Source organism: Berghia stephanieae, chromosome 9 (assembly GCF_034508935.2).
Source record: "Berghia stephanieae isolate SIO BIC M18660-M18661 chromosome 9, UCSD_Bste_1.3, whole genome shotgun sequence".
NCBI classification, from domain to species: domain Eukaryota; kingdom Metazoa; phylum Mollusca; class Gastropoda; order Nudibranchia; family Aeolidiidae; genus Berghia; species Berghia stephanieae.
Window position 1 is genome coordinate 1,861,536 of NC_088368.1, and position 25,273 is coordinate 1,886,808.

At 36.0% G+C, this 25,273-nt stretch overlaps 1 protein-coding gene across 1 annotated transcript in view; it reads right to left on the minus strand.

Moving 5' to 3' along the window:
- The window catches only part of LOC144979471 (uncharacterized), a 55,701-nt gene that overhangs the window by 15,773 nt on the left and 14,655 nt on the right, over nucleotides 1-25,273 (minus strand). Inside the window, exons 7-23 of the mRNA XM_078926138.1 lie at nucleotides 24,758-24,937; nucleotides 20,138-20,301; nucleotides 18,851-19,058; nucleotides 17,420-17,558; nucleotides 16,171-16,467; nucleotides 14,901-14,998; nucleotides 13,600-13,684; nucleotides 12,441-12,558; nucleotides 11,202-11,313; nucleotides 10,630-10,789; nucleotides 8,393-8,590; nucleotides 7,564-7,800; nucleotides 5,560-5,845; nucleotides 2,969-3,352; nucleotides 1,811-2,037; nucleotides 903-1,094; nucleotides 470-580 (exon numbers count right to left, since the gene is read on the minus strand). Coding sequence (XP_078782264.1) covers nucleotides 470-580; nucleotides 903-1,094; nucleotides 1,811-2,037; nucleotides 2,969-3,352; nucleotides 5,560-5,845; nucleotides 7,564-7,800; nucleotides 8,393-8,590; nucleotides 10,630-10,789; nucleotides 11,202-11,313; nucleotides 12,441-12,558; nucleotides 13,600-13,684; nucleotides 14,901-14,998; nucleotides 16,171-16,467; nucleotides 17,420-17,558; nucleotides 18,851-19,058; nucleotides 20,138-20,301; nucleotides 24,758-24,937 — 3,196 coding nt within the window. The remainder of the gene's footprint in view (nucleotides 1-469; nucleotides 581-902; nucleotides 1,095-1,810; nucleotides 2,038-2,968; nucleotides 3,353-5,559; nucleotides 5,846-7,563; nucleotides 7,801-8,392; nucleotides 8,591-10,629; nucleotides 10,790-11,201; nucleotides 11,314-12,440; nucleotides 12,559-13,599; nucleotides 13,685-14,900; nucleotides 14,999-16,170; nucleotides 16,468-17,419; nucleotides 17,559-18,850; nucleotides 19,059-20,137; nucleotides 20,302-24,757; nucleotides 24,938-25,273) is intronic.

Sequence of the window (25,273 nt, forward strand, 5' to 3'; positions counted from 1 at the left end):
ATAGTTATAAGAATGCAATGTGTGTTGTGCAGCTTGTTTTGGTGAACAAAAAGTGTGTATGGCATGGATTTATGCCTTTAGTGTTAAGAGTTTAAAAAATCGATTTTTTTGTTGGATGGGTATGACAATAGGGTTCAACAGTCGTGACATCACTTCCTCCCGTAATGGCGCATAGTAACTGGTTCTAAACTATCGGAAAAATGGCAGACGCTATTATCTCCATCACCGCCCTTATGAAATAGTTCTCTGACGAGCATAAAAGTATATCCAGAGGAGAAAAACATTATAAATCTGATCATGTTTTGACTTTTATACATTCTGATCACATGACATGTGAAAAAGTTCTAGCCAAGCTGCTGGTTGCTGGGCGGACATGACGTGACGTGACTATTGAAGCCTATTTGGGGAAAATCAGGAAAATGGTCTGTAAGGAGAAAGTTAAGAAATGTTCACATTTCCTCTGACTTACAGCTGGGTCTTTGTCGTCTGGTAGAATCATCTCGTTCTTTCCCTTGCGTCCAAACTTACTGAAAAGTCCACCAAACCAACCACTTCCTCCTCCATTGCCAGGACCATCCTTCTTGAAGAAAAAGAGATTTTTTAAAATATCTAATTTGTTTACCTAAATATCATTATTTCCCTCCTTAAAGAAAATTAATTAGAAAAATAAATATAAGATTTATTTAGCTGGATATGATTATCTACCTTTGCTTAGAGCTGATATCATTTCCACTCTTCTTTTCTTATAGATAGGAGATAATAAAGACAACTTTAAACATTTGAATGTTGAGATTTGCTTCAGGTGAGAATAAAAGCAAACAAAACCCAATATTGGAACAAAAAGGCATAAAGCTATGCTGATAGTGATCATGTTATCACATTTTTATATTTCTGAAGCTTACCAAATCCCCTCCAGGTCCAGCAGACGATGATTTCCCCGTCATTGCTGTGGATGACGTGGAAGATTGAGCTGGCTTGTGTGGCGAGGCTTTGACACTTCCTGTGCTGCTCCCCGATGTGGTACGACGTCGTCTGCCCCCTGCGGTGCTACTCTCCGATGGGGTACGGAATCGGTTGGGAGGGACCACAACTCTCTGTGTGTTGTGTAACAATATAGGAGAGAAAAAAAAAGAAGAAGAATGAATCTATGTCAACTCTGAGAGTTTGAATTTCAACGTTATTTGGCGTTTTGAAATGATTGATATCATTTCATTCCCCTTGACTTAATTGGGTGTATCAATTGAGAGCTTGTACAAAAGGGAACATTGAAGGCAATTAATACTTGATGAAATGGAATTTCAGCTCCATATGCCTGATTTGAATCAATCAAATGATCTGTGTGTCTCTTTTGAATCTTCTCTTTTTTTTCCTAATTCCACAGCAATCCTCATAGATTCACACTTCTGGCAATCCTCATAGATTCACACTTTGTTGCATCATAGATCCACTTTGTGGGCAATCCCATAATTCACACTTTGTCTGGCACCAGATTCACACTTTTGTCTCCTATAGTACACTTTTGTCGCAATCCTCATAGATTCACACTTTTGTCTGGCAACCCATAATCACACTTGTCTGCAATCCTCATAGATTCACACTTTTGTCTGGCAATCCTCATAGATTCACACTTTTGTCTGGCAATCCTCATAGATTCACACTTTTGTCTGGCAATCCTCATAGATTCACACTTTTGTCTAGCAATTCTCATAGATTCACACTTTTGTCTAGCAAATCTCATAGATTCACACTTTTGTCTTCATTGCCAGACAGACAGACCTATCACTCTCAGCCACTGACATCCCTAACTCACCTGACTGGCATTCCCAAAATAGTCAAAACCTGTCACCGCCCCTCCTTGTTCATCATCAACATCATCATCATCGTCGTCTTCATCGTCATCATCTTCCGTTTCATTGGTGGTGATACTGGCCCTGGGTGGCATGGCCATAGAACCACTTCCTGAATGGCCGCCGAAGCCGGAGGACGCCCCGCTGAAGGCACTGCTGGCTTGGCTGGATGTCAGATCCATCTGGTTACCTAAGGGAGGCAACCACAACAAAATAGAAAATTTTTTGGTTTTTGAGAAAATTCACCATGACTATTTCCCAAAACTGGTGCTGACCAGGAGAACATGAATGTACCTTGATCTGGATTCATTTGGTATGGATGATAATATTTTGGACAAAATGAGTTACATGAGTGCCATTAAATGTTCATGACATGATTATAAAGAGTATTTTCTTTTTTTTTCTCTTTACACATTGGGTTTGATTTTGTTCTAACTTAGCAGTCAACCGTGCCATTTTGACTAAAAGATCAGGAACAGCAATTTAATAAGTAATATTAATGGCATCGCTTTCTTCATGAAAATGGACAGATCTGTAATTATTCCCATGTAAATAATGGAGGATATTAGGACTTTGAAGAAATTCAGTCTGGAGTAAATGCTAGTGACAACAACCATGTCGTTTTGCCACACACTGACAAAATACTTCAATTTCATTTTGGTATCAAATCAGAAATGCCATCTATTTTATTATCTAATTTCACAACTTTATCAGCATCTCTACGTCATTAAAACGTGTTAAAAATGAAAGTTGATGTCGGACTATACATATCTTTAAAGATTTTGAAGTGAGTTAATCCTTGTAGAAGTAAATTTTAAAGTTAACTGTAGCAACTACAATTTTCATCTCCTATACATTTTATGAACTTTTAAATTATCAAGTAGGTAGGTCTGTTGGATTATCAATAAATTAAGCTGACCTTCAACTTGTCAAGTATTCTAAAAACCACAGACCTTCCGGGAGATATTTATGTCAGTATTTATACCAAAAATCAAGTCAAATATTTCTGAAAGGTTTAGGGCCATCTTATATCATTGATATTTGGAGTAAAGTTTTTTTTGGGCCGTATTGAAAGAGGGCATTTTGACAGTGCATGGCAAAAGTTGAGAAATGAGCTATACCTGTGTCCTCTTCAACCAGTGACTGATGTTGTTGATGATGAGGAAGAGGTGGAGGAAGTTGATGATGATTATGATGAAGGTGATGAGGAGGAGGATGGGGATGAATGTTATGACTCCCGTCATCACCATGATGAAGATGATGATGAAGATGATGATGATTCTGGTCATAACTTGATCTCCTCATATCCAAAGATGATGATGCTGTTGGTGGTAGCTGCTGGGGTGCTGCAAATGATGACGATGATGATGGTGGTGGTGGCAACACCGGTGTTGATGTAGTTGTTGATGATGATGATGATAATAATGAGGATGATTCCTGCCCATCTGTCTGTTGATGTTGATGTTGATGAGTATCTAGCCCGTACCCCATGTAGTTGTATCCAGCTTTGCCAATTGCGATAAGTGGTGAAAAGCATGCAGTGAGGGGAAGGAAAGGTGAATATATGTATGATGTTATTCTGTATTCAGGCAAAGGGCTTAAACTCTAATAGGATTTGATACACATGTTATTGCAAAAAACAAATAAGGACATCTCGATATAAAAAGTCATAAACAAAAATGAATAGAACAGCTTCTAAAAAGAACAAAATAACAAACACAGAACGTTTCAGGCTCAAAACCCTTCTTCAGCCAACGACAAAAAACATTAAAGACATAAATACATGACTAAATTCCAGATAGACGACAGAGATATTTTGTAGATCCTCTCTGTAGAAAAATCTTGGATTTTTGTTGTTTTGTTTTCGGATAGAAAAAGACGGGTTTGGATGAGAACAAAGATTTTTCTACAGAGAGGATCTACAAAATATCTCTGTCGTCTATCTGGAATTGAGTAATGTATTTATGTCTTTAATGTTTTTGTTGTTGGCTGAAGAAGGGTTTTGAGTCCGAAATGTTTGGTATTTTGTTCTTTTTTGAACCTGTTCTATTCATTTTTGTTGATGACTTTTCATATCGAGATGTCCTTGTCTGTTTTTGACTACCTGTGTATCAAATCCTATTACAGACACACTCATGTGCACACACGCACACAAAGATACAAGAAATTATTCCAATCCAGACATTGTCAAGTACCACAAAAATGCATCTCATCACGTTGTTAGGGTGTTGTGATGATTTGAATAGATTTTAAACAAATGTATTTCTACTTCTTAGGTGCAAATATTCATTTGTAAGAGATAAGCAGAGAATTTGGACAACTAAAGAAATCACAATTTTTCTAAAAGAGTCAAATAATTATTAATAAATATGAATGGAATTTTATTACAATTTATTTATCAATCAAAAATTACTAGCATCTAAATCCATCGTTTAAAATGACCACGAGGTTTCAGGGTCCTTCTAGTTGTGATCAAATCTTCCTGAATTGAGATACATTAAGCTGCTCTGCCAGTGGAGCCCAACATTTGTATGACTACAATTTTCCTAACATTTGTATTACTAGCATTATTATTTTTTTTTTTGTTGAGAAAAAGATGGGCCTGGATAAGAACAAAAATGTTATTTCCTCTAACATCCTTTATTGAGAATATATATAGTTTTCATACAGGTTGTGTATAAGATTTAGATTATATCATGTGGGGAATATAAGCAATCCATCACCACAAATAATGTACAAAGACGGGTAATTGAAAATCATAGTTATAGTGGAGGTTGCACCGCAGCCTTTGTCAACTTATATAGCCTGACACTTATCTAAAAATGAAGTCCCACTAAAAGGCAATAATCACCAAAAGAAAGTGAAAAGTGAGTTATTGTAATAGAGCTCAAGGTAACAAATGGTCCTATTGGTTGAAATATTGAATATCATAAACTGTTTATATTTTCTTTACGTAGAAATGGTCTTGTATTGTATCATTCCATTAAGGTCAGTATCAGGCTATGTTTACAAAGGCTACAGTGGGGTGGGGGAAGAAAGGCAGTGACACAATTGGTCTGTAGGTTTTATCATTTCATAATGCTTTCTCAATTTGGGGTGAAGAAGGGGGAGGAGGATGAGGAGGAGGATATAGATGAATATTGATTAACCATTTCTCTCACTAGAAATAACTACATCAATACAATTGATTCTTTGTTCAAGATACACATTTCGTTAATATGCTATATGATTGAATATATTAATGTTTCTCAAACTCATTAAATAGTTCTGCTAAATGGAAAATTCAACCAAGAATTATGAAATGTTCTATTAAAATGTCATTGAAAAGAGAAATCGTTTTGTGTTTATTAAAAATTGGTGCAGTGAAAGGTCTTTGTCAAATTTTCACAGATAAAACTCCAGATTAATTCTTACAGATCAGAATCAAACTGTAAGACTACAGAAAGGATATGAAGTGGTTTTGAGCCAGATTAGAACTTGTTATATTTAGTACACCACTACAAATGTTTTTACTGTTTTTTGGTGTTGGCTTAAGAAGGGTTTTGAGCCCAAAACATTCCGTGTTTGGTATTTTGTTATTTTGAAGGTCGTTGTATTCATTTTTGTTTATTACTTTTTACAAATGCAGGGAAGGGGGGGGGGGGGGGGGGGGTAAATCGGATGGGAAGAGTGAGCAGAAATAATATTTCAATAAAAAACAAACTGTCCATACCATATTGTTGTTGTTGTTGTTGCCATTGATTGTAATCGTGTTGTTGTTGATTGTCATAGCCTGTGTGATGAGGTTGAGACGCATCGGTGGTCGTCGTCGTACTGTAGTCGGGGTAATGCTGTTGTTGCTGGTCCTGTTGTGGCTGTTGCTGTTGATGATGGACAGCTGTTGAGTCTGTTTCATCATAGCCTGGGTACTGTTGTTGTGATTGGTTTGTGAGTGCAGCGTCTTGTTGATAATATTGACCTGTGTTGTAATCTCCCTGGCCAGGTTGGGGCTGGGAGTACTGGGGAAATAATAATAATAATAATAATAATAATAATAATAATACTAATACTAATAATAATAATAATAATAATAATAATAATAATCTTTATTGTCCAAATTAAAGGCAATTCATGTGAGGTAAACAATGCTCAGTTTGGTTCATGGTATGAACATCAACACATTTACAAATACAAACACAGCCATACACGAACATACACGCTTGCACATTGTTTCTACACATGTATACAAAAGAAATGAGCGTACATACACACATACATACATACATACATACATACATACATACATACATACATACATACATACATACATACATACACACATACATACATACAAACCAGCATACCATCGTATATGCATGCCTACATGATGAAATTAGAAACATTTAAAACATGTGCAGCAGACTTATGTCTTTATTCTTTTTTTTTTACTCTCCAAAACTGAAGATAACAAATTAAGAAATTAAGGAACAGGCACCAGTGTAAGATAAAGAACTGAACAAGTGTGTATGGAAGGTGCCAGACAAAGCAAGAAAGAAAAATACAAGAAAAAACCCATCCCAAAACCTCAAGGTCGACTGATTTTTTAGGATGGTTTTTTTTTCTTGTATTTTTCTTCCTTGTTTTGTATGGCACATTTCATACACACTTGTTCAGTTTTTTACAAAACTAGGGTGCTGAAAATTTAAACGATTGTTCACCATTTTTGCGGGATGTTTTTGATTTAGATAAGATTGTTCTATCCTATCAGATATTAGATTTCTGCTTTGAAAATACTGGTGTACAAGGTCATATAAATATGCAGGGGTATGAATATTTAATGTTTTATAAATAATGGAACATATTTTATAGTTGATGCTTTTCTCAACAGGTAACGAGAGCAACAGAAGTACATGATATTTTTTGTCTTTTTTCAAAACTAGTCTAGCAGTTCCTGTTTTGTATAATTTGCAGGTTTTTCATGTTTTCTGCCGTCTGTCTGGATTTAAGTCATGTATTTATGTCTTTGATTTGTTGTTGGTGGCTGAAGAAGGGGTTTGAGCCCGAATCGTTCTGTGTTTGGTATTTAGTTCTTTTTTGAAGCTGTAATATTCATTTTTGTTAATGACTTTTTACAGTCCACAGCTTCTATCAGCCTGGTATTGGCATCACTTTGACTCATGTTGTCTTTGGAGATGCTAACCAAAAGGGAGTCACATGATCATCATCATCATTACATATTACATAATTCACTACACCGTCATCACTGTTATTTTTACTCTGACTGGTTTCATTGTTACACACCGTCCTGTTAAGGAATTGGGTCAGTGGGGCGTCCGACGCCATTGTCTTAATTAATGAGTGTAAGCGCGAAATCACGCACAATAAAATGAAATCGATAACAATCCACTTAATATCTTAATAATTGAAGAACAAAATCATAATCCACGAATCATCACATGATAATTTAACCACAAAATAATATATTTTCAATAACTATTGAATCAATATAAGTAGATAATTAATTTTAAATCCAAGAGAATTAAAAACACGATGATTGCTTTGCAAGGTTCACTTTTTAAGTGATTGCGCATGTGGCAATGTCATGGACGCTTTCGCTCGGGCAAGGCCATATGAATATTCATTAGGTCTATAAAACCAAAAGGGAGTCACATGACCATCATCATCATTATTACATATTACATTATTTCCTACCATCATCTTGTAAGGTTGCACTGACCTGATAGGCTTGAGTGTCGAATCCGGCCGAGTTGCTCTCCTGAGGCGCAATCTCTCCAGACCCTTGGCTGTAATCATTGGTTGTGTCTGTCACATTGGACTGTGCTTGTTGTTGTTGTTGTTGGTATTGATGCTGGTACAACCTCGCATCGCCTCCTCCTCCACCACCGTTATTGTCTATGCTACTTCGTAGATCAGACGGAGTTATTGTTCCTGAGACAGGCTGAATTGTACCATCCTACAAAAAAAAAAACAAAAAAAACCCATAAATAATTACACTGGATTAGAATCTATTGTAATATTAAAGCCCAACAGGCGTCATGTCTCATCCTACATGTTAAAGGTTCCTGTCGGCTAGGGACCCTGTGGAAAGCGGTTTGAGCACATTGAGTGGATATTCTGCTATACAAAAGCTCAAGTTTTATTTGGAAAGAAAAGGTTTTTTGTTTTTTAGCAAATGTCTGCCTATTTTCTTAGAAAAGAATATTGATTATCTTTTCCTTTGGTTTGCTGGGGGAGGGAATGTAATCTTAAAAATCGTGGATTGATTCTAAGGTAAACCATCAGCATTGCAAAATATAAAATCTATTTTAAGCATCAAAATAATCCCAATAAAATACCATTTAGAAGTGTTGTGCCACATGTCACTAATCACATTAGAAACCTCTTAGGTTGTTCACAGCGTTGTCTCTGTTCGAAAAAAAAATTGTTGCTGTTGGCCAAAGACCCCTTGTAAAGCGCTTTGAGCATGTTTAGTAGACATTGGGCTGTATAAAAAAAGTTAAATTTTTTGGTTAAAGCAGGAAAAACCAACAACAAGTGAGTCTTACAGCGTATTGTGGCAGCAACCCTTGTAGTTGTTGTATCCACACAGGGTCCACGTGGTCATCCACATGACTGTTCTGACGTTGAGGGTCCGAGTACTTGAGCTTGGAGGCCAGTTCGTGGACCAGGTGGACAAAGGAAGGCTGGAAGAAGGCTGGGTACCGGCAAATGGCAGACGCCATCACCTCACAGTACATGAAAGCCTGGAAGGGAGGGAAAAAAATTATCACAAGTTTTTTTCTGTTTTAAGAAGTCGTTTAGAACCAAAGGGCAGACATGCCAAATTGAAAACTTCACATTTAGTAATTTTTATGTCAATTTTCAGTAATTTGACAAGGAAATTCGTAATTTCTGAAATTGTGTATGAACAACCACAATATTATTATTATTATTATTATTATTATCATTATTATAGTAGTAGTAATAGTAGTAGTGGTAGTAGTTGTAGTAGTAGTGTATTAGTAGTAGTAGTAGTAGTGGTAGTAGTAGTAGTTCTTCTTTTTATCATTATTATTATTATTATTATTATTAATATTATTATCATTATTATTATTATTATTATTAATATTATTATTATTATTATTATTATTATTAATATTATTAAGTATTACTAAGAATTAAAAATTCGTAATTTTCCATAAAATTTAATATTTGGCCATGAAATTTGTCTAAGATTCGTAAGATACGGAATGTATGAAAGGGTCCATGGAACAGGAATGTATCCTGGTTTCTATAGCATTCAATGGACAATAGACAGTGAGATAACCACGCCTCTCAGACAGTCGTCATAATGTAAACAATGGCAGTGATTGGTTGACATAGCAAAATACACCTGTTTTACTATCGATGGTATGTGTCTAAGTAAAATACCCACTGCTCTACCTCTTGATCAGTAGAACCAAACATAGAAAACTATGTGTAAACTAAAACGTTTATAATCTGATCAAGAAAATCGCGTGATAACAGGTCACCCATTTGGTGGCATAAAAACAATAACATTGATCAGAGAAGTCAATTTCATTCACGTTATTGTTTATAAACAACCAACTGTGTTCGTCCGAGCACATGCAAAGGTGTGTCACAAATTCCATGTTTTGATTGGTCAAAAATCTACTGGTTAATTGCTTTGCTACTCTTTGGATAGGACCCTAGTCTATCAAAAAGTACTTTCCACCAGATCTAACAGACCCAGCAACCCAATCATTCTGAGTGGAGAGTGGGGTCAGACAAAATGGTGAATGCGATTGATATCAGCCTCTTTGTGTGTCAAGCTTGACATGCCAATTATTTCTATGCTATCTTTCTGGAATTTGAGTGATGTATTTATAATTTTCTTGTCTGAAAAGGGATTTTGAGCCCAAAACGTTCCATGTCTTTTATCATTTTCTTTTGAAGCTGTTATAATAATTTGTGTTCATTACTTTGTACATTTTCTACAAAATAGTTGGTACCACTCAGGGTGATCACGTGAATACTAATCTACTAGAAGCTGTAGTCAGTGTTCCTTAGATAACCAAATGTATAGGATTGTTTACAGTCCATCACCTTTTATTCACTGTGGTTATAGATAGAACGAAGTTGACGTCACTCAGGGCTCTGTTATTGTTTTTTGCCACCCGTGTTTATGAGTAATTCTCACTAAACTGTATTAACCAGACCATAAACGTTCAAGGTTACACATAGTTTTGTGTGTTGTTCCATTATATTTCTGGATGGCAATGTTGTGAGTTTATTAGCTAAACGCACAGCATCTCAACAGAGACTTATTCTCCTGTCTGTTTATATTTTATGTAAAGCAGCCTATTGTTATTTTATAAAGGATTTTGGGCGCTTAAGGTTGAATGATACTATTTGTGACCCATCATCTCAAAACAGTATTATGTCGGAACGAACCATATGCTTAAAAGTCGACTTAAATGTTAAACTGGTGAAAAATATAATTGTTGGGGCATTAGCTACCTAAAATATGGTATCCATTCTCCTCGATAAAACATACAAATTCAACACAAGTCTGATATTTCTGGCTATAAATACAATTTTCAACATCTTAACCATCCCGACTTAATACCGTTTTGAGGCGAAGGGTCACATTTGTTCTTTGATAAAACTGTCATTTTCACTTTGGTTTTACCTTTTTCCACTCAGGCTGACCAAACATTTCACAGTTTAAATCAGGTTAGAATGTCTATCCCATGGACTGATAGTAAACATGACAGTCGAATGACGGAGAGATAAAACCTACCTCTGTCACGAGTCCAAAGTCAACCAGGCGACAGGCATACAGGTATTTGTACAGCTGGAAGTGGGGCAGACAGAAGACGGGGTTACTGAGGGTCTGAGAATACTCGTAGATTTCTGTACACTGAATGGCTTCCATGGAGGCAAATTCCTTCAGAGGGAGACTGGGGGAAGATAGGAATAATTGATACAGTGAATTATATAATGTCGGATAGTGAAAAGGTTTGAACTGAGATATTGCCAAGTTTAGTTAGAAGGTCAATTTTTATCCAAAATGAGTTCTTGTCATAAATAATTAAATCAACCCTTTTTGTACATCTTCGGGAAATATCAAATCTTAATTTCCCTTCTAAATATTTTTTACAGCTAGTCATGTTGAAAAAGTATGAAAGTTGAGAAAAGTTGCTGGATACCGTTCCCATACATCTGACCATAACTTCATGAAAAATCACCCGATTTACTTCAAATAAAGATTAAAATGCTCTGGTGAACATATTCATTCAGAAAATGAAAATAAAAAGTACAAATCCAAATTTATTTTTTTTAAATAAAAAATCTGAGGAAAAACCAACTTACTAATGGTTAGCCCCAACCAGTACAATTTTGGAGGTCTTCTTGTCGTAGGTGCCAAACGGCACTTGGGCCATCAGATAGCAGAAATGACTGGCATGAAGACAACCCTTGGCCGCTGAGGAATAGATAAAGCCATAGATAGACAGAATAGATGGATCTATAATAAGCTGAAGAATACATAAAGTGATAGATAAACAGAATAGATGGATCTATAATAGTGAATTTTAAAAAAATCTTAACTTCACCAATTAAAAAAAATCTAGTTATCACTGCAGACCTCTGGACTTCTTTGATACCCGAGTCCCATCAAAAGGAAGTTCAAAGTCTAATTGCTGTAACTACTACCTACCCTGGTGAAAACAGTAAGACATGACCGACAACAAACAAAAAGAAAAATCTGTTAATGCTCTCCCGAAACATCTAAAATCAAGAAAAAAAACCTGCATCAACTAATGATGAACCATAAATTGTTTTTTTTAATTGCTGTATCATATATGCAATGTGGTTCCCTATAGCAACAACAAACAACAAAACCCTGCATCAACCAATGATGAACCATAAATTGTTTTTTTTAATTGCTGTATCATACATGCAATGTGGTTCCCTATAGCAACAACAAACAACAAAACCCTGCATCAACCAATGATGAACCATAAATTGTTTTTTTTTAATTGCTGTATCATACATGCAATGTGGTTCCCTATAGCAACAACAAACAACAAAACCCTGCATCAACCAATGATGAACCATAAATTGTTTTTTTTAATTGCTGTATCATATATGCAATGTGGTTCCCTATAGCAACAACAACAACAAAAAAAAAAACAAAGAATAAAAATGGAACTGACCACATGTGGGCCTTTAAAAAATGTGTAAATACCAATTAAATCTTTATAAGTGGTGGTAAGCGTGGCCTTTGTAAAGTTATGGCCTGATACTGACCAAAAAATGACGTCAAAATGCCAGTCTTTTGCCACAAAAGAAAACAAATAGTGAGTTGTATTCAATAGTTCAACCAATGGGACCACTTGTTTCCATGAGCTCTACTAACGACAACTCACTAGGCGGTGCAAAAACCAAATAATGACGTCAAACTGCCAGTCCTTCTGGATTTCAGTATCAGGCTATAACTTAACGATGGCTACGTGGTAAGCCTGTCTCAAGTCAGAGTATAATCAATTCCCCCCCTCCCCCTCCCCACCTACTGTAAAAGTAAAATGCATTGCCAAGACAAGGACGTACCTAGCGTGTCTCCCAGAGTGGTGATGCTCTTTCTGTCCAAATCTGGTCTGGACGTCTGGTTGGAGAGGATCATGGCCAGATGAGGTCTCCAGTCTCCCCATCTCTCGTCCACCACACACTGTGTGTAGGCAAAACATACGTGGGATGAAAACATTTGGAGGAAAAATACATTGTTTAAATCACAACTGATGAATGGTAAACATGATGAATGTCTTACACTCAAATCAAGACCATTTTTTGTAGTTGACATATCAGCAAATTCTAGATTTCCACTTTAGCAAGTCATGTGATCAAGCTCTCTAAGTCCGTCAAAACAAAACAAATACAATAACACAAATAATAAATTGATGAGTCAATACGGTGGTTTTATATATCAAAAATAGATGAGTCCATCAAACGTCTATTTGAGTAGATAGAAATGAAGATAGACATTAATTCCTATTTATGTCATGACAGTTTTGGTGTCAAAGTTGTGTCAACGCAATCAATTGGTTCTTTCTTTTCTTACAAAGGCATTGTGTATTCTGTCTGTAGTCCTTACGAGCCATAAGGCCCTTGGATCCAACGTTTATCTCACGGACAATAGCAATTACTCTTTACACAATCTATCAAAAAGTACTTTCCACTAGATTTAACAGATCCAGCTTCCCAATCAATGCTGAGTGGAGAGAGGGGTGTGGTGAAAAAAATCTCATTTTCTCCTGGAATCGATCTCAGTCCCAGTGAAGTGAGTGCTCTATCAACTAAGCTATTGGGCACTGTGTATTACTATCCCAAACAGCAGGATGCCATAGCAGTGCTGATGGTGACAAAAAAAGAAAAAAGTAGGAAAATGTTGAACGATTGCCTTTAAGCCCCTTTTTTACTGCACTGAACCCCACTTTTAGAGCAATTGAGATGAAAGACTATCATTGATACTCTAGCTAACTTCTGGAGAGTGGGAAACTGCACCTGTGTGTTCCACCACACATCAACTCTCTATTGCTAGCACATTGTTTCGAGAAAATGTAATTTTAAAAAGGAGGAAATTCCTCCTCTGGACTCCAAAATCGCGGATTTCCGCGGATCCGAGGAAAACCATCAGCACTGCCATAGTATAAAAATAGTGTTCCATGCACATTGTATATTTGAAATCAATTTGTCAAAACAAACAACAAACCGTGGCTGAGGCAGGCTGACGTCCTGACATGAGCTGGTACAACGTCTGGAGTGGGTCGTTCATCCGCATGGCACTGTTAGCAAATCTGGAACACGGAAACATTGGAAAATAATCACTGATCTCATATCACTCTCAATTTACAGTTCACAACTGAAATTTGATTTTCCTCTAACTTGAGAATAATACAGTACCAACTCTCTATTTAAAAAAAATCTTTGAAAATGTGTGTGCATGTGTGATACAAGTTGATTTGTTTTTTTTTACATCTTTGAAAATGTGTGTGCATGTGTGATACAAGTTGATTTGTTTTTTTTTACATCTTTGAAAATGTGTGTGCATGTGTGATACAAGTTGATTCGTTTTTTTTTACATCTTTGAAAATGTGTGTGCATGTGTGATCTGAGTTTCAACAATCTATTTATGTTTCCATTGTTTTTTGTTGTTAGATGAAGAAGGATTTTGAGCCCAAAATGTTCCATTGTTGGTATTTTGATATTTTTATTAGTCTTTTTAGTGCGGCTATGTGGTCTAGTGGTATGACACTCGCTTTCGGATCGCAAGGTCCTGGGTTCGAGCCTCGCACTCGGTACATAGTTGAGTCCTTGAAAAAGGCTCTTTACTCACATTCTCTCACCGTACTCAGGTGTAAAATGAGTACCTGGCCGTAAACAGCATTGTCTTTGTCCGAAAAATTGTAATATCGCCTAACAGGCGTCATGTCCCGTCCTACATGTTAAATGTTGCTGTTGACCAGGGACCTCTAGTAAAGTGCTTTGAGCACATTAAGTGGATATTGTGCTATATAAAGCACAACTTTATTTTTTAAAAATTATTTTACAGTTCACAGCTTCTAGCAGATTAGTATCGAAATGAGTAGGGGTGTGGGGGTGGGTGGGGGGGGGGGGCATTAGTTTTCATATCCTCATTTTCCTGGAATTATCAAACATCTATCAGTGCTGATGGTGACAAAAAGGGAAAAAGGAGGAAAATTATGAATGGTTTTATTTACGCCACATGTTTACTTCACTAACCTCCACTTTTAGCGCCATTGAGATGATAAACTACTCTAGCTATCTTCTGGATAGTGGGGAATCTGCACCAGTTTGTTCCACACACATCAAATCTCTCAAAGCCAGGAAATTTGATTGAGGAAAATGTCTTTTTTTTTAAAGGTGGAAATTCCTCCTCTGACACAAAAACCGCGGATTTCCGCGGATCCGAGGAAAACCACCAGCACTGACTATAGAACTAATAGGAAAGCTAAGGATGATGTCAACACCAAAGGATACGAGATACCATACCTGATCATGACTGAGGCATGTGTCCGAGTGTCCATCTTGCTGGCCAGGAACAAGGCGTGGCCCCACAGATTGTATTTCATGGCACACTCTATTGCATCCTGGGATAGAAAGGCCAATGACAGGTGCATTAAGAATAATATTTTAAAATATGGATATGTATGTAGGATTGCAAATATTTGATTTTGGTAGTTGCGACAACTTTAAGTCATAGCAGTGCCAAAATAATATATATATATATATAAAGGAAGAAAATATGAATAAATGAATCTGAACAATTATATAGCATATTTATCTGGGGTAAAAAAAACATGCGACCCATTAGATGCTTTCACAATTTTCAAGTAAAGATAATCCTGACTTATACTACTGGGGAGGGGGGGGGGGTGTGGAACCCTTTAAGTTTAATGTCCATCTCTGATTGGCTGGGTTAAATGTATACAAAATGCTAGTCCAAGTCCAAAGTGCATAATGTGGAGGCTTCAAATCAATGATTTAATCTCATATGATTTAATGAGTGATGATACTCACAAAAAGTCAAAAAGGAGGAAAAGTCTCGGAAAAACGGAAAACTCACCTAGAACATTCTTGCACCACAGGAAAGTAGGCAGGATGACTTCTTTTGAGTACTTGAAGAATACTAGTGTGTTTTGGGCCTCTTTCTAGGTGGGGGCCCAACCTGTTTGGATTGCTTCTTTATATGAAGCTTATAGGATCGTTCAATTTTAAAACGCCCGGAGTCCAGTAAAAGGAGGAAATTTTTATATATATTTTTTTTTTTTAAAAAGGAGGTATTTTTAAAGATTTATTATATAAAAAAAATTAAAGGAGGAAATGAAGGAAATATCCGCGGATCGAGGATCTGAGGAGGAAAACCGAGGAAAGGAAAGAAAACCGCGGATTTCCGCGGATCCGCGTAAAAGTATCATCACTGTTTAATGAAGGTTGTATTTGTACAACGATTCTAAGGCCCTATGTCTACACCAAAGTGACACACAGGATTCAATGAACAACAATATCATCTATAAAAGCAGAGCTGCCAACTCATAATGCTAGGAAAGCAGAATTAAACTATTTAAAAAAAACAGGATTTCAACTTAAAATCAGGACCCCCCCCCCCCCCCATCCCTCCCCAATCAAAAGTACACACACATAAAAAAGTAATTACTACAACAACAATTTTGAGCTCCAAAATCTTTTGAATTATCAACATTATCAGAGAGTACTCAGTTATACTTTATTATTTATTGCCTGTCCACCGTGCACCACCAACCTTCTTCCTCCCATACAACAGGAGATGCCTGAATCTGGCAATGTAATCCTCCCTCTGGCGACTCGGGGTGATGGCCGTCCTATCCATGCTCACTGTGCTCCTCACACCACCAGACACCATCGCCAAAGCAGGAGAGTTCCTCGAGCTTCCGTCTCCCTCCAGGCTGTCCTCTGTCATCATCTCCAGACCGTCTGCGCTCTGACGAGAAGAAGCCCTCACGCCTGCCGTGCTGTACTGCAGGGCACTCGGCTCATGGCCGTCCAGGAGCAAGTCGGATAAATCCGTCCCAACTACAGATTGTCGAGTAAAGAGGAAGGTTTGATAAGAGTTAATTTATTTAGGTCAATGATGAGTCGAGTGTTTTTTTAAAAAACCCTCTGAGTGTTTTTTAACCCTCTCCATACCAACTACAGAAAAATTGGGCACAATCGTTACGTTTCAATAAACAATTTTCTTTTTCAGATTATTTTTTTGGTTCAATTTTTGTGTTGGGTCGGTATGATATTTCTGTTAATCCTGTGATAGAGACTGGACTTCATAAACACCTTAATTTCTCTGGTTATTAATAAAACCTGACTGTTTTCATCGACAAACACACACACACACATACATACAAACACACATGCACGCACAACAAGAAGAAAAAAAAAGAAGAAAAACAAATGACGAGTACAAGGAAAACCCACAGATGTCCATTTTTCCAAGCCTTTGTGACTGACACCCCCCCCCCCCCCTAAATGATGTCAAGAATCCAAACCTTCCCTCCACAAATAGAAGAGTGGAAAAACTACTACACCCATTAAAGAGTTGTGGTTGGAGTTCTTCCACTGTTCTATTCATAGAGGGAAAGCCCAGACCTTGCGTTTATGTGGTCTTGTGGTATGACATGCGCTTTCAGATCGGAAAGTCCTGGGTTCAAGCCTTGGTTGACGCACAGTTGAGTCCTTGGAAAAGGCTCTTTACTCTTATTCTCTCACCGTACTCAGGTGTAAAATGAGTACCTGGCCGTGAACAGCGTTGTCTGTCGGTAAAAATTGTAATATTGTCTAACAGGTATCATGTCCCGTTCTACATGTTACGTGTTGCTATTGGTCAGGACCCCTTGAAAAGCGCTTTTAGCATGTTTGGTGGACATTACGCTAGCTCCAATTTTTGTTTTTTTGTTTTTACATCAATCACGGGAAGCAATCACAAAAAAAATGATAAAAAGCAGACATCGGTGGGTGTTCAAATATCAAAAGACACGAACCCCATTCTGCTTGATGAGAAGTTCCAGAAGTTTCCAGATAAGTTGAGCCGACTCCCTGTCCACCATATCGACGTCCTCCATACATTCGATTGCCTTACGCTGACAGAACAACAGGACGTCCTTCTTGTGGGTGCCTTCCCTGGTTTCAAACGGAAAGAAATCATCAAGAATATCATTTAAAAAAAAAAAAAAAATTCACATACAGCATAAAGAATATCATTTACAAAAAAATAAATTCACAAAGAGCATAAAGAATATCATTTACAAAAAAATAAATTCACATACAGCATAAAGAATATCATTAAAAAAAAATAAATTCACAAACAGCATAAAGAATATCATTAAAAAAAAATAAATTCACATACAGCATAAAGAATATCATTAAAAAAAAATAAATTCACAAACAGCATAAAGAATATCATTTACAAAAAATAAATTCACATACAGCATAAAGAATATCATTAAAAAAAATAAATTCACAAACAGCATAAAGAATATCATTTACAAAAAAATAAATTCACATACAGCAGGTAAAGCAACATTGAGCATAGAATACAAAAAGTCCGATTGCCACTGTCCAAAGAAATAATAATAATAATAATAATAATAATAATAATAATAATAATAATAATAATAATAATAATAATAATGTAATAGTAATATAATAATAATAATAATAATAATAATAATAGTAATAATAATAGTAATAATAATAATAATAATAATAATAATAATAGTATAATAATAATAATAATAATAATAATAATAATAATAATAATAATAGTAATAATTAATAATAATAATAATAATAATAATAATAAAATAGTAATAATAATAATAATAATAATAATAATAATAATAGTAATAATAATAATAATAATAATAATAATAATAATAATAATAATAATAACAATAATAATAATAATAATAATAATAATAATAATGGCAGAACTCATCCTTCATGTTAAGAGTTGAAGTTAGCTTGGATCCCTTGTCTAAGGCTTTGAAAACACCAAATCGTCAGTGCTGTTTCTGTCTATTTTGGGGGGGGGGGGGGGGGGGGGGGAACTGATTATTAATTAAGTCCTTTCTTCAGATTCATCATTAGGCCCGTGGAGCTGGAGTTCATCCTTCATAGTATGAAATGGACAACAATTGCTACCCTTTGGATAGGATGATCGTCTATCACGAGGTACTTTCTGCCAGCTCTACCAGATCCAACTACCCATCACTGCTTGGTGGTGGACAGGGGTGTCGAACAGACCCAGTGCTACCCAATAATCACTGCTGGGTGGACAAGGAGGTTGGAAAATATCTCGACTTCATTCGGGAACAATCCCAGTCTGTTTCTGTTTGAAGCAAGTGCTCTACCAACTGAGCCATAGGGACTCCCATTGATTACCAGACGACAACAAACAGTTTTTCTCTCACCTGGACAAAGGCCCTGGGAATTGCTTCAAATCCTCGGCTTCTTGGCACGTCTCTAGCACCGTCTGCACTTCCACCAGCTCTACCGAGGCCGGCTGTCCATCTGCTGGCCTGTTGGGCAATACCTTGATGAGTTGGCCGTTGGGTCCAAAGCAGGCCCTGATGTGAGGGTATGCGTACTTGGGTGGAGTCATGCGGCCCTGGTCATAGCCTGAAGAAATGGATAGACACAGTCAAAAATGAAAACAAAACAACTTGAGCTTTTATATAAAGCAAAATCCACTAAATGTGCTCAAAAAAGCTATCCATGGGGTCCCTACCAACAGCAACTCGAAATGACGCTGGTTATGCGATATTACAATTTTTTCCTGATAGAGACAGCATTGTTAAAGGCCAGATACTCATTTTACATGGTGAGAGAATGTAAGTAACGAGCCCTTTCCAAGGACTCAACTATGCGCTGAGCAATGCTCGAACCCAGGACCTTCAGCTTCGAAAGCGAGTGTCATACCATAAGACCACATAGCTGCACGGTAAACTAAAATGAGTGCCCACCAAGGACGGATGACAACAGCAAGATTGGTATGAGGAGGATACTAGTAAGAAAAACAACACATCTAAACCAGATGTAGTAGACATTGACAGAAAACAAAAGATAAAATGTTTAAAAATTACGCCCTTCTACACAGCATTTTTGTCTTGGCATTCCATGAAGGAATATCGATAACCCAAACTGATGAATGTCTGATGTCCACAGGAATCATCCATGTTCATCTTATCCAAAATGAGCAAACTGGGGGTTCATGAATTTCCCCAAGGAAAAAAGGGCTTTCTGGGTCACAGTGCAATGCCTTCTTCTCCCCCCCCCCCCCCCCCCCCCCCCCCCCCCCCCCCCCCCCCCCCCCCCCCCCCCCCTGATAAAAAGTGCCATTTCATGGAGGGACCATGTACTTATATGCAGGTCTGACATCCGAACATCCTTATGGGCCTAGTTTAATATTATGGTTATGGACAATGTTTTGTGTCATTTTTTTAGATTTCCATTTCATTACAACAATGAGCCCATAAGGAATTGGGTTATCAGACCTTCAAATATGTGCACATAGAATGGAAGTGATAAAATAAGAAGTAAAAAAACCCAGAGAGTACAAAGACATCACTGAGAGCTTACATATATACATCATTGAGGAACGATTTTTAAAGATAAGTATATCTTTTTTTTTTAATGCATAGAAACATTCTTACTGTCTTTCAGTAAAATACTACTGCAAGATATTGATATTGTCTCACCTTGACTAGCCGTGTCGGCATATCCAGTATACCCATAGCCAGAATAGGGGTCATAGCCGTATCCATCGTAGTATCCAGCATAGTCATATCCAGCGTAACCCCTGTAGTAATCCCTGGCATAATCCATCCGACTGTCAGGCCGCGATCCACGATTGTAGTAGTCACTGAAATGGAGAAACAAGAAATGTTTACAATCGTAATCTCAATCAGTCCAACTGCTACAGACAGAAATAATTAAATACACATTTCAATTCACTTCCCTAAACTTCCACCATTTATCTATCACAACGGCAATGCAATTCCGTGTAAAAACAAAATCTGCATCCAACTGAAAGGTCAAAGGTCAATTCAATTTAAATTGAATCTTAAATTTTAAAAAAACAAGAATTAAATCTTTGCTTTTTTGTGTGTGTGTCCCCCATTGCAAAACTGGCCTTTTGTGACAGCCTCAGATACACCTGGTTTATTGGTATGAGTGGCAGGTCTGGAGGAGATTCTTATTTGGTGATTGGCAGCACCGAATGCTGAAACAATGTATAATAAACATGTTTGCCCTACTGTATTGTAAGAAAGCAAATGTAAAAAAGGGTGGCTAACAAGCGTCTTGTACTCTATGAAATGAAAATATATATAGTCTCATTTGACCCACTATAGGAATAGATGAGGTATTAATAAGGTTGGAAATGTGAAAATGAGCTTTATTATTATTATTATTATTATTATTATTATTCATTAATCTATTTATTCATTTATTAATAACTTCTGGTCAAAGCCCCCTGCTCCACCCTGTCAACAACAGCCTTTGGTTGATGTCTTAGCCTGGATATGTTGACTGGGTGGAATGACCTGTCTGACAGGACTACCGTACTCTGGAAAAACCCATAATTAAAAAATTTGGCCAGAAAACTCGTCCTTCAATACTTCGCAAAGTCCCAGGTTTGAGAGATTTTGCCAAGATGTGGGTCATTTAAATCGATCGATATTTGAAGGACGAGTTTTCTGGCCAAAATCTTTAAACATGGGTTTTACCAGAGTATGGCAGAGGTCTCGCTAATGGTTTATGAGATTCCAACACCCATTCGCAAATTATAGTCAAATGATGAAATCAACCAAAAGAAAGCAAACGCTAATGCTATGAGTATAAGAGAGCAGGGCAGTTGTAAGATCCAAGAAAATGCCAATATCAATCATATATTTAAAATAATGTAGAAAAAAAAAACAAAAGTAAAATTTTTAAATGTATTTCAAAGAGCTTTTCAAATCCACCGGAAAAAAAAAAGGAAGAAAAATAGATGAATTATCAGAAAAATAAATCAATACAAATAAAATATTGCCTGAATCCAACACAACATTTAAATTGCCTGAATCCAATACAACATTTAATTGGCACAACAGATTTTAAGCTGCATATTTGTTAAACCATTAAAAAAAAAAATACAATTTTTTTTTTAAAAGCTGTCTTCTATCTAAAAAAAGAAACAAATTGAAAGAAGTACAAACCACACATGATCAATGTGAAGAATGATATTGATGTATAAACGTGGTAAAAACAAAAAAAAGGACATTTCAAATGAACCAATTGATCACAATACAGAGTTAAAATATAAAATGCAAAAGAAGAAAACAATGAAAAAGAAAAAAAGACAAAAAGAAATGAAATAAACAATCTAAATGAGCCACATAACCCAAGGGCAATAGAGAAGGAAAGGAGTAAAATCACATATGGGGGAATTTTTCGTTATTGAAAGCATAGGGAAATGAATATCCAGGAGGAAATATTGACTAAAAATATTAGTTTCATTTCATTTTGTAAAGTAAAATGAAATCCTCTTTCAAAAGTCTCCAGAAGTCCCATGGATAAATGATGACAACCAGTCTGTTGTCCAGAACGTTGTTTATCACGATATTGTCTTATCATCATTGATGACAACCAGTCTGTGGTCCAGAACGTTGTTTATCACGATATTGTCTTATCATCATTGATGACAACCAGTCTGTTGTCCAGAACGTTGTTTATCACGATATTGTCTTATCATCATTGATGACAACCAGTCTGTTGTCCAGAACGTTATTTATCAAGATATTGTCTTATCATCATTCATCTCAATCTCAACATATCAAAGCAGGGGCATGTAAACAAAACCAACATTGCATGACACAGCCCAAGGGGAATGGATGGGGGGGGGGGGGGGGGGGGGTGGACATGCAAACACGGCACCAGATTTTACTATTGTTATATAAATGTAAATTTTGAAACAAATCTCATCACTGTCGCCTGATGAAAGTCAAAGGCCAAAAAGTTACAATATCAAAAGAAACTGATTTCAATAATTTCTCTTTAAAATTAGACATGAATAGGTATTAGTTTTTGCTCTCTGACTTGAAATAATAATATTTAGAGCTCATTGTCTGATATATTTATTAAGAGTTACATTTTTTAAGGTCATTTTTGAAAAAAAATTATATAAAAAATGCAATGGAAATGCATGCAGGAAAATAATTTGGTTATAGAAAAAAATGTTATAAAATCCCACATTCTCCGTAAAGTAATGACTTTCCAAGTACTAAATTTCCTCCACACAAATTAAAAGTATTTTAAAAGTCCCATAAGAAACTAAAACAAAGAATGAAAAATCCCCCTCAAAAATGAAGAAGTAAATTATGTTTACCATTCTCCTAACCAACCATAAAAATATCGTCACATTCATTACAATAAAATCAACAATTTTCTCATTCTAATTTCTTTTGTACATCACAGAATTTAAAGAAAAGTTGTTCCTATAGCAATAAAATCTTGACACTTGGTTTTAGAACTTATTTTTCTGACCGACATTCATTATGTATAAAATGTACACGTTGCTGTTTTGTTTGAGTGAGAAGAATCAAAGAATCTATTTTTGTGTTGGGTCGTGTGATGTTTTGGGGAAACGTCTGAAAACAGCTGGTAAGGAGAGAGTTAATGTAGACTGACATAGAAATTGCTTTCATTGTCATTGTCTGTCCTTTTATCTTTATCCCTGCTAGTCATTGATCATTTCATATTAATTGTTGGCTAAAAATAAAACTCAACAATTTTTGGAGATGGAATGGCCTACATCCAAATCTGGACAATGTTTTGTGGCATTTGCTTCTTCTAAAAATTGAAAAACAAACAAAAACAAAACAAAACAAACTTGAGCTCTTATATAGCGAGATATCCACTTAACATGCTCAAAGCGCTTTACAAGGGGTCCCTGACCAACAGCAATGCATAACATGTAGAACAAGACATGACGCCTGTTAGGCGATACTACAATTTTTTCCGACAGAGACAATGCTGTTAACGGCCAGGTACTCATTTTACTCATCTGTATGGTGACAGAATGTGAGTAAAGAGCCGTTTCCAAGGACTCAACTATGCGCTGAGCGAGGCTAGAACCCAGGACTTTCCGCACAATAAAAATAATGTGAAGCGACATCTGATATTCACTATCTTTGAATCTGAAGCTGATCTATACATACATACCACCTTTAGACTTCCTACAATATCGAGCAAACAGACATGACAAGACATAGCATCTAGTTTCATTAGTCGATTCTACAGTTATAAACACACTCAGCTATAAAACTGTCTATGTTAGCAAAGAAGGGGTGATAAATTCAACAGTCAGATCATATCATTTCAGCCTGTACAAGAGATGCTTTGTAACCAGAGCTTACAAAAATATCTCTATATATACATACTATTATGTCATGGTCTTCACCATATTATTACTATCACAACTGACCAAAGCGTGATTAAGAAGCCAAACCAGATTTTAAAATAAAGCAAATAGCAGGACAGTTATCTGACAATGACATGCTTTTGAGGTCCGTCCAGCATCTGACATCGATTCATGTCCGGGTAGATAATTGTTGTCATTTGATGAAAACACGGAGTTAAATGATGTGACGTTAGGATGTAAAACCAAATCCCAATCAAAAGTAGAGTTTTGTGGAATAAAATTATATTTTTAAAAAAAAAAAAAGAATAAGAAAAAGAAAAGAATAATTATTGATAGCCGGGCAAACCAAAAGCAGTCCACCTGATATTGAATTACTTTGAACCAAATGACAAATTGCTACTATTTGAGGACAATAAAGATTTATTATTATTATTATTATTATCATTATTATTATTATCATTATTATTATAAGTTATATGGGATGTGAGAAATTCACTAGATTATTGTTATTATTATTATTATTGTTAATAATATTATCATTATTGTTAACAATATTATTGTTATTGTTAATAATATTATTATTATTACAGTTATTAACACAATTATCATTGTTATTTCTATCATTATTATTATTATCATTATTAATATCATCATTTTTATTGATTACTATATCTCATGTTGAGACGATTATAGATATTAATGATAATATTATCATTAATAAGAAATTGTTATAAGAGTATACAGTATATAGGTGTGATTAATGATAGGTGTGATTACTGGTTGCAAAAAAGCTTTGTTAGATATTATGTTACGATATTATTCCTTGTCTATGAGAACTATGGTCGTATGAATGGATGTACGTATGAATGGATGAATAGGTACAGATGTGTGCTGAGTTGTAATGTAGCCACCATGCCTTTGTTGCTGCTCCAGTCCAGGCGTGTTCCCTCGAGATTGACTTCGACTTCGACTCTGACTGTTACTACGACTTCCTGTCCCGTCACTCTCATGACTTCGACTACCAGGACGGGCTTGCCGCTGTTGTTGTTGTTGTTGTTGTTGTTGTTGATGCTGTTGTAGGTAATAATCGGCATTCCTGCACGCAGGTGGTTTGGGTTAGGCATTTAGATTTCATTTTATTATTATTATTATCATCAATGTTTCAATTATTATGTATTAAGAATTAATAAAAGTATTAACAATAATATAAATTATTGGTAGAAACAAGGATTAAAATATTAGGGGAAAATGAGAGACCTGGCTTTCCCTTGATGACTATAATTTCGTTACCAAGAGGAATTAGAATGTTTCCCATCCGATATACATTATCACAACAACAACGCAAAACAAAACAAAACACGGATCATGAAAAGATATGAGTGGAAAAGGCATCTGTAGAATTGTCAGCATTTGTAAATACGACTGACTGTCA